Source organism: Cucurbita pepo, chromosome 5 (genome assembly GCF_057944985.1).
Source record: "Cucurbita pepo subsp. pepo isolate OVF chromosome 5, ASM5794498v1, whole genome shotgun sequence".
Lineage (NCBI taxonomy): Eukaryota > Viridiplantae > Streptophyta > Magnoliopsida > Cucurbitales > Cucurbitaceae > Cucurbita > Cucurbita pepo.
Window position 1 is genome coordinate 15272021 of NC_141802.1, and position 9282 is coordinate 15281302.

Consider the following 9282-nt stretch of genomic DNA (forward strand, 5'->3'; position numbering starts at 1 on the left):
ATTATTTAAACTTTTTAACTCTGAAATTGGTTGAAAGAATTTTTCCTTTAAAAAAACAATATTTGAGGCTAAACAAATTCGAACCACTCCCCTCTTGATTAATAATATATATGCTATGCTCACTTTCACTCCATTAACCAATTTACCTAATAGAAATTGACAAAGAATAGGTACAATTTTGTACCTTTGGGAAAATTTTAAAATTAAAAATGAAACTTCTCCGTACAATAGAGCCAACTAAAGTGTAATCTGTTAGTTGAACATGATTCTCCACAATAGCATGATATTGTCCACTTTGAGCATAAGCTCTCTCTCTCTCTTTCGTGGTTTTACTTTGTGCTTCCCCAAAAAGCCTCATACCAATGGAGAGTATTCTTTGATTATAAACTCATGATCATTTCCTAAATTAGCCAAGGTGACAACCATATTTATAAGAAACATGGAACTAAGAAACGTGATACATTTTCTATGATTCACTACACTAAATGATCATACCCTTTTGCGAGATTAAGAAATATGGGTCAAGACTTGGGATGAATCAAGCTTTGATAGAGAATATTCTCCATAAATAATGAAAAAATCGAATTTGTAATTGCACCTGAAAACAGAAGAAAAATGCTCAACTTTTATAAGGAAAAAATGAAACGAAAATATCAGCTTCTTCACTTCATTGCTGCCATGAAAGTAGTAAAGCTTCTATTATACCTGAATACCTATTGTTTTTGTGGTTGTCAAAATGCACAAGAACCATTTTCTCTCTCCAAAAAGATGCTGATTTGTTCCAGTACCTGAGAGTACATAGTAGTATAAACGTGTACGAGTTAAAAATTGTTAGGAATAAAAATAGGACTCATAGTCAAAATGCTCGAGTTAGTTGCAGCGTAAACTATAATGTTTATGCAGAGAGAGAGAGAGAGAGAGAGAGAGAGAGACCTCGATTGCTATGGCCATAGGTGTGACATTACATACATCTTTAGTGCCCAGTTTCGCTGCAAGTTCTGCACAACTCAAGCACTCAGCTTATGTTCGGAATGGCTTTTGGAAAAAATAACTTTTAAATGAAAGCAGCAGTTCTTCTGTGCGAAAGAAAAACTAAAGAGATTACTTTTTGATATTGCAAACCCAAAACCATTGAGCTGTTGACATTAAGCTTAGAAAGAATAAGACATTATTTTAGTTCTTTTTTGTACTTCCACAGGTCATGATGAATAAAAACATCAAGGAAAGATGTCTTACTTCGGCAGCAAACTCTCACTTCAGCTTTGGCATATGCTTCACCCCTCTCTTCTAGGAGAGTAGATAAACGGACGACGGTCTGTAGATGACAGGAATTAAATAACAAATTTATTCGAGACTGAATTTTAAAACTAATCTCAAGAGATTCTTCTCAAGAGAAAACAGAAACAAGCACTGAAAAGCATACTTTTGAGTATGCATCAGTTGAATCATGATGCAAAAGGGGGCGAGAACGGGTTCCTACAGCTGAAATCCTCTTAACCAAGGCTTCCAAAGGCACATCCAACCAGACACTGATCCCTTTATTCATATGTTTCCTGGAAATTTAAGAACAAAGGTTCGGCCAGATGATACTGAAAACTTAAGTACAACTGAAAAGATGTAACCACTTGTATCTAACTAGTCTCTCTTCTTTACCAGTTTATCGTTCTTGTAACGACACCTCCGCCTGTGGAAATAACAAACTGATGCATCAAAGATAACTTCCTCAATGCCTCCGTCTGCAGGAATCAAGATAAGTTAGATTCACTGTTATGTCAATAAGCTAAGATTTTGTTTTGGAGTTCATAAATGCATAGAATAGAGCATCCCTTGTGGCAACAATGTTTCAATGGTGAGAAATTCAAGTATTACACATTCCGGGTCTATCAAAATGTAATGGCCAAGTGGCAATGACCTTTTCGTGGTATAACTTTAAAATGAAAGAATAGAAAACAAAGTAATGATAGTTATCATAGAGCATTATGGCCATCATATTTACTTTGACCTTCGAGGCTAGTATGAGGTTTAGTTTAAGCAAGAACTAAAAAGAAATTCTTGAATGATTAAGATCACTTTCATCAATTCTAGATACTACATAACACTTCAAAAGTAGTCTGAAGTACAAATCCAAGTGTACCACGGGACAAACAATTGAGATAACCTCATCAGTCAAGAGAGAAAGAAAATCTCGATCAGAATCCATGTTTGGAGATGAACCTAACAGCTAAAAACCTTTACAAGATAATCGATGGGTGCATTTGAGAGAGAGGCAGAGAGAGGTAAAATAATGAATAAACAGCATAAACTTTGAGCATAGTAGTTAACAGACAACATAAATTATGTCAAAATGTAACAAATGATTTGGCAGTTATGCGTCTATACTGACCTCTTTTTCTCTAAAGAAGTCTTCCCCATAGACATTGAAAATTTCAGCTACAGAAATTCCAACGTCTTCTTCAACCAATGAATCACTGTGGCATCCAAAATATAAAATATCACAAGTGATCAGTAAGGAAATATATCGTCATAGTATGTGGTTACGCATGGACAAGAAAAATTAATCACAGAAGCCAGAAACTAGCATAAAAATCCAAGATCCACAGTTCTTTCTTTCATTAATGGAGGAAATAAAATTAAAACAGGGTCCAGTGATTTTTCTGCATCTGTTGCATCTTCAATGATATTGTAATTTTACAGCTGCATTTTACTCAGCTTCACTTGTCAATAAAACTTGGAAGATAAATTTAATTATAAAATTTAAAGAACGTAAATCTTTCGCTTGCTATGAAATCAAGATGCAAAGAAGAATAACAGATTTTGACAGAAAGTTTGTAAAAACTGCACAAACAGCTTTAAGACAAACCTATCAGCAAAGGAGTAACCGAGTGCATTGGACAGGACATTCCCCACAGTCGTTTTTCCCGAGCCCATCATTCCTGCACTTCATAGATACAATTTTGAACATCTAATTTCATAAGCTCAAACGTAATGAAGTGCTCCAAGAAAGAAACTCACCAACAAGATATATACAGCGCCCATCTAAATATGACTCAATCTCCCGGCACTTCCTCTGCAATTTTGAATATGACTCAATCACACAATGCAAGAAAGCAGTGAAAACCTCTAGCAAAATAAGAATGAAAAAGAGGAAACCCATACCTGTATAGCCAAAGATTCATCAAAAGAAGCAAAATGGTTTCCAGATTCCAACACTGAAAAAACGCAAAATCGAAAATCTTATTAGAAATGTAGTCCCTGACTATATTCAAGTTTCCATGTATATGTATGTATGTATGTATGCCACAAATTACAGGCTAATCCTTCTAATGAGAGCTTAAAACATTGTGTAAAAAATACTTCACAGTGGGAGCAAATGGGAAAAATGTAATCAAGTTGAAATGAAATTGTCATTTTATAACACACTTAATAAAGGTGCTCCAAGTTTCTCAAGTACACCGTGCAAATTTTATCAATCGGAGAAACATTAATTGTATCACGGGTAAAGATGAGGAACTTCATGTGTTTTTGGAGATTCCATACGCATATATATATATATACCAAGTAAATGCTAATCAAAATTCTAGGAGCTAAGCTATAATTGGCTTTTACCGACTTCTACAGAATACCATCGAATTAACAGATACACGTTTCTTTAGCTTTAAGATGAGAAAATTGAATATATGGGCTATAGATTGCAAACAGAAAACCTGTAGAGTTCTCGTAAGAGCAGGCAATGTTCAAAGCAACTGTTCTGCGACGAGCTGAAGGTCTCGACAATTGTAAATTGAATGAAAATGGCACCCGCAAGATGTGCTGCTCCGCGAATCGCCGAGAAGATTGTAGCGAACCCTTGGGCTTTGCAACAATACTGCTGGAATGGATCCATGGAGAAAACTGGAAGTGCTGCGTAACCGTGGCCTCCATTCTTGTTGACATGAGAGGTTGATTTACCAAATTACAACAACAATGAGTAGCAGTTGGAAAATGATACAAGAATAGAGTCGCTGCAAGGCCGGAGGAAGTCAGGTTAGATTCTCAATCCATTCATCTCCAAAACAAAACCACAACCAAAAAAAGTGGCGTAAAACAAACAATAACTATTTCCTACAGAAATCGCAGAAAGCAGTTCGTAAGATGAAACAAATTCAAAAACCGAAAGAAACAACTCAGAAAACGAAATCAAACGGAAAAACAAACACACGCACACAAAAACAAATAAACTGAGTTCATTTTTTAAAACTTCGGATTATAGCGGTGAAATGAACGTACCGAAGTTGAAACAATGATTTGAACAGGTTGAACGCAGAGAAGATGGTGGAGGTCGGATATCTGTGACGACACTCCTCTGGTTCAGAACGACTGGGTGGCTCAGCCGCAAGGCCAGAAACTTGGTTTATATGTGGTGCTACTTCGTATATTGAACGTGGGACCATGCGGTTGAGAGAGAAGAGTTTTATAATAAAATTATAATTTTGTTTGAATTTTGGAATTTTTAGATTAATTTATCTCGACTTAAATTAATAAAAATATCTCCAAAAATGTTTTAATACTACTTATAAATTTTTTTTAAAACTACCTCGCTGCAATGGTAGAAGCAATGACATTGAGCTCTTACGTGTTCTTACTATTGGGGTTAGGTAAAACAAAACACACATACGTGATGACACATATCTTTCAAAACAACATAGCATAGCACGTCAAAGCAATTAAGTGTTGTAACTAAACCTCTGTGCTGTAAATCCGTCATTAGAGGGAGTGTGGGACCACGTAGATAACCTAGTAGTTGACAAGCACACAGGGTCGCACCCTCACACCTAGAATGAGTTTATGGCTGAGTTAACCTTCCATGGATTACATTTAGAGCAACTAGACGTCATACTGTCTTAACAGATTTGATGAGGTAGCACATCAACCCAAGATATTGGTCATTCACGGTTGTGGCTATGCAAGCTGACTAAGTCTAACAATAGTAAACTAGTTCACCCGATGAATGAGATTTACCGCCTAGTATATCTACGGTGCTAGAAATGGATGAACAACCTTCAAACCTAGCGTGGGTTTGTGCTAGACATGAAATATGCTCAAAACTTCAAAGTCATCCCAAAAGTTCAGTAGAAGTAGAACTAGGTGTGAAATCCCTAAAGCCCAAAGAAAAGCCTTGGGTAACTTACTAGCTAGCAACAGAGCTGATGACAGCCTACAAATAGGTTGATTACTTAATATTTTTATACTCGCCCCTTTCCTCACTTTTTTCAAGTGTTCGCTAACTACTGGTCGAGGTGGAGGAGTATTCAGAAACTACGTGGTCAAAGAGGGGTGGTCCGAGGGTGTTAGTAAAGTTGGTTTATTTTTGGTCTTTTATATTTTTCTTGAAATTGTATCCAAACCCATTTTTCATTTGTAATAAACTTGAACAACACGATTCTATAATTAGATTTTGATTTGTTTTTATTTTTTATGTTAGTCTAGTCCCGTTTGCAAGTTACTGCCCATGGAGGAGCCACAGAGCACGTCATAACATAATTTCCCATATGCCATATTTTATGATTGTTATGACGTGAATTATATTATGTAATGTTATGATTTATGTTATGTTATGTTGTCATGACTACGTGATCGTTTATTATAACTTATGTTATGCTATGATATGTCATGCATACCATATTAGCTTGATTGTTTTCGAGAATGTGAAATGTTGATATACCAAGAATGTACAATTTGCAATTTGCATGTTATATAATTTCAAGCTACGGGTACCTCGTGCATTTTTTGTGTCATATGCATCGAAATATTTTTTCGTTATGACTATTACGAATGCGTACCTTACGATATTTATATTCGTCATGATGTTATGATACGATTTGTGTACACCATAATACTATGCAGGCTCCTTTTCCTCTGTGGCTCGAGCAATGTGAGTGTGCGCTAGCTGAAGGGCAACCCCAAGGGTATGTATATGCTAGCTTGGTGGGTCCATGTGCACATAATGTGGGTTATGTGTAGAGAAGTACTACACATCCTTAACCCGAATTAGAAAGCATAGTTCAAGTCTATAAAATAATTTTTATGAAAGAATAGGTCCCCATGATTGCTTGTGTATGCATTTTTTGACCCAACGGTGGAGTCACTTATTGAGTATTTCTCAGGATACTCAATTCGTGTGCTAATCTTATTTTTCAGGTAAAGGTAAGACATCTCTCTACAGTTGACGACTTTGCGATGACGGCTATGTGATCAAAGATAAGGTAATTACATGCGTGTTGTTTTCTTTGTAGCCCTTAGGGTAGACCGGGACAATTAATTTTAATTTTTATTGTTTTATTAAAATATTTGTTCATTGATTATGAACGTGTAAGTCAATGACTTCGTAATAAAATATTTTTAATGAATTTTTCGTGCATTATAGATATGTTATGCATGTAGTGGCAACCTTAATCTCAATAGAAAATTAGAGTCGTTATAGTTAGCATCATAACTCTAGCCTTATAAATTCACTAGACTAGCCGACGACAAAGGCTCATCATGCTTCCATGGTCCCACTGTAGACTTGCTTCAAATGAGAATGACCAAGTAGGCTTGGAAGACTGCAAGATCCTATGCTACATAAATATGAAATTAAAGTATTGTTATGATTAAAAAAAGATTTACGAGCTATACCATGAAATTCGAACATTGTATACTTGATTGACATGAACTGTGATATGTAATATTATGACTGCTACGTTATGTTATGTCATGTCATGTCATAACTACGTGATGATGTATTATGACCTATTTTATGCTATGATATGTCATGCACACCATGCTAGTATGATTATTTTCGAGACTGTGAAATGTTGATATGCCAAGAATATATTCATGAAAATGTCTCTGAAAAAACAAACCTATGATCGGCATGTTATATGATTTGAAGCTACGAAGACCTTATACATCTTTGTTTGTTATATGCATCATAATCTTTTTCCATCATGATTAGTATGGATGCGTACCTTCCAACATTTATTTCCACCATGATGCTATGAAACAGTATTGTGTACACTACAATATTATGCGAGCTTCTTTCCCTCGGAGGCTCAGATAGTGTGAGTGCACTAGTTGAAGGATGCTATGCATGTAGTGACAATCTTGATTAAAAAAACTTGACCAAAGTGGGACAATGACATGAAATAAAGAGGGACAATGACCAAAGTGGATATGTTTGGGTAATAGGTTTGCAATAATGTTCATGTTCCTCCAAAAATGGTAATGGAGAAGCTTCTACGTAGCCCCTACTTTTCAACATCTACGCTCAATTATTTAGATCAATAGTTCTCGAATTGGAGAGAATAGACACGAAAGGTGAATAAGGCTACTTTTTCGTCCATTTAAAATATGGAAGCCAATTGTTGAGAATTATTGGGAGTGAGTCCCACATTGATTAATTTAGTGGAAGATAGCTATCTCCATTGGTACGGGAAACCCAAAACAAAACTATGAGTGACTTAATAATATTATACCATGGTAGAGGGTCTGTTTATTTAGTAATTATTTAAAAGTTATAATTTTATTTTTAAATTTTTTTTTTGTTAGTTATTTAACAACTCTTAAAATGTATATTTCATGTCCCGTCAAACTATATATATTATATATATTTAATTATTTATTCTATCATAACTCTTAAAAATAATTTTTCAAAATATATATAGAAATTAAGTTAAAATTTAATTTTTAATATCTAAATTTCTTAAATGTTAATTCTTTATATTTTTAATATCTAAATTTCTAATATTTTTTAAAATTAAAATTAGTTAAAAATTGTGAATATTTCCACATTGGCAACACTACCAACTACACATAGGCACATGGTCTGAATTAATAATAATAAATAATAAATAAATGTTGAGCTTGTTATTTAATTATTTCTAAAAATAGGGTGGGTCAAGAGTATTTATTTGAATTTTGTAGTGTTATCAGCCAGCCTGGCATCCTGTCCATTTGGCGGCCACGTGGAAATATCTCCTCCTCAATCTTTTTTTTTTTTTTCATTTAATGCAATGGTAATTTTAATGTAGAAGTAGACATCAATATCGTTTCCTGGTTGTCGAGGGCCAGAAATCAATAATTTCAATATTATATTATATATTTTCATACACGACCAAGGAGACACTATACACTGACTGGCCAACAACTATATTGACTGCTCATGTTGGAGAATGTATTAAAACCATTTATAGCATTTGGGAAGACCTTGAAGATTTGAGCAATTCTCTAACTTGTCATAGATCCTATCGAGGTTTTGAATTTGTTCACCATGAAGGGTGTCTCGTTTATGTGGATTGAAGCATGAAGCGAGTTTCCAAGATTTGAAACACAACTTAGTGTCGTCTAGTGCTCACGTTTCAGAGGGTTCATGAGGTTTTGTAATTTATAGTGACACTCCCAAAAAAGAGTTGGGGTGTGTATTGATGCGGCATGGGAAGGTGGCCTATGCATCGCATGAGTTGAAGGATTACGAGCTAAATTGCCTCACTTGTGACTTGGAATTAGCTGCGGTAGTTTTTGCACTAAAGATTTGGTGACACTACCCATATAGAGACAAGACTTGGATATGTACCGACCAAAAGAGTTTGAAGTACTTCTTCATCCAATAAAGAGTTGAACATGAGATAACGAAGGTGGCTAGAATTGGTCAAGGATTATGTCAATGGTGATTGTGTGTGTCAGCGGTTGAAAAACCGAAACAAGAGATACTAACGGAGACCTATAACTCCTTGTTCTCCATGCATCCAGGTAGCACAAATGTACTAGGATCTTAAACCGTATTTTTGGTAGCGCAACATGAAGGAGGACATAGCAGAGTTTGTAAGTAAATGTCTTGTATACAGGCAAGTGAAAGCATCAAAACAAAGAACGACAGGACTATTGCAATTCCTAAGCATGCCGAAATGAAAATGGGAGAATATAGCTATGAATTTTATCGCAGATCAACCCAAGACATTGAAAGAGTATACAGTATCACCTACAACAATAATTTTCAAGCTACTATCGAAATAGCACGGTTCGAAGTTTTATATGAAAAATGGTGTAGGTCTCCATTGTGTTAGGACGAGGTAGGTGAACGAAAATTGCTAGGACCAGATTTAGTATAAGCTAATGATGCAAAAGATCATAGCAAGGATGCGTGCAACTCGAAGTAGATATAAGAGTTATGTCAATGTGAGGGTAGGAACTTGAAATTTAAGGTAGGTGGCAAAGTGTTCTTGAAGGTGGCTTCGATGAAAGGTATCTTGAGGTTCAAATAGAAAG

General features: G+C 35.3%; 1 protein-coding gene across 1 annotated transcript; it reads right to left on the reverse strand.

Moving 5' to 3' along the window:
• Nucleotides 1-156: 156 nt before the first annotated feature.
• Nucleotides 157-4427, reverse strand: LOC111795234 (shikimate kinase, chloroplastic). The gene is made up of 12 exons (XM_023677532.2): nt 4267-4427; nt 3705-4001; nt 3157-3209; nt 3013-3067; nt 2861-2933; nt 2384-2468; nt 1654-1736; nt 1424-1553; nt 1237-1315; nt 934-998; nt 706-788; nt 157-598 (listed from the first exon to the last, which is right to left on the reverse strand). The coding sequence occupies exons 2-11, from the start codon at nt 3931-3933 to the stop codon at nt 732-734; spliced, it is 909 nt and encodes a 302-aa protein (XP_023533300.2). The 5' UTR covers nt 3934-4001; nt 4267-4427; the 3' UTR covers nt 157-598; nt 706-731.
• Nucleotides 4428-9282: the final 4855 nt, after the last annotated feature.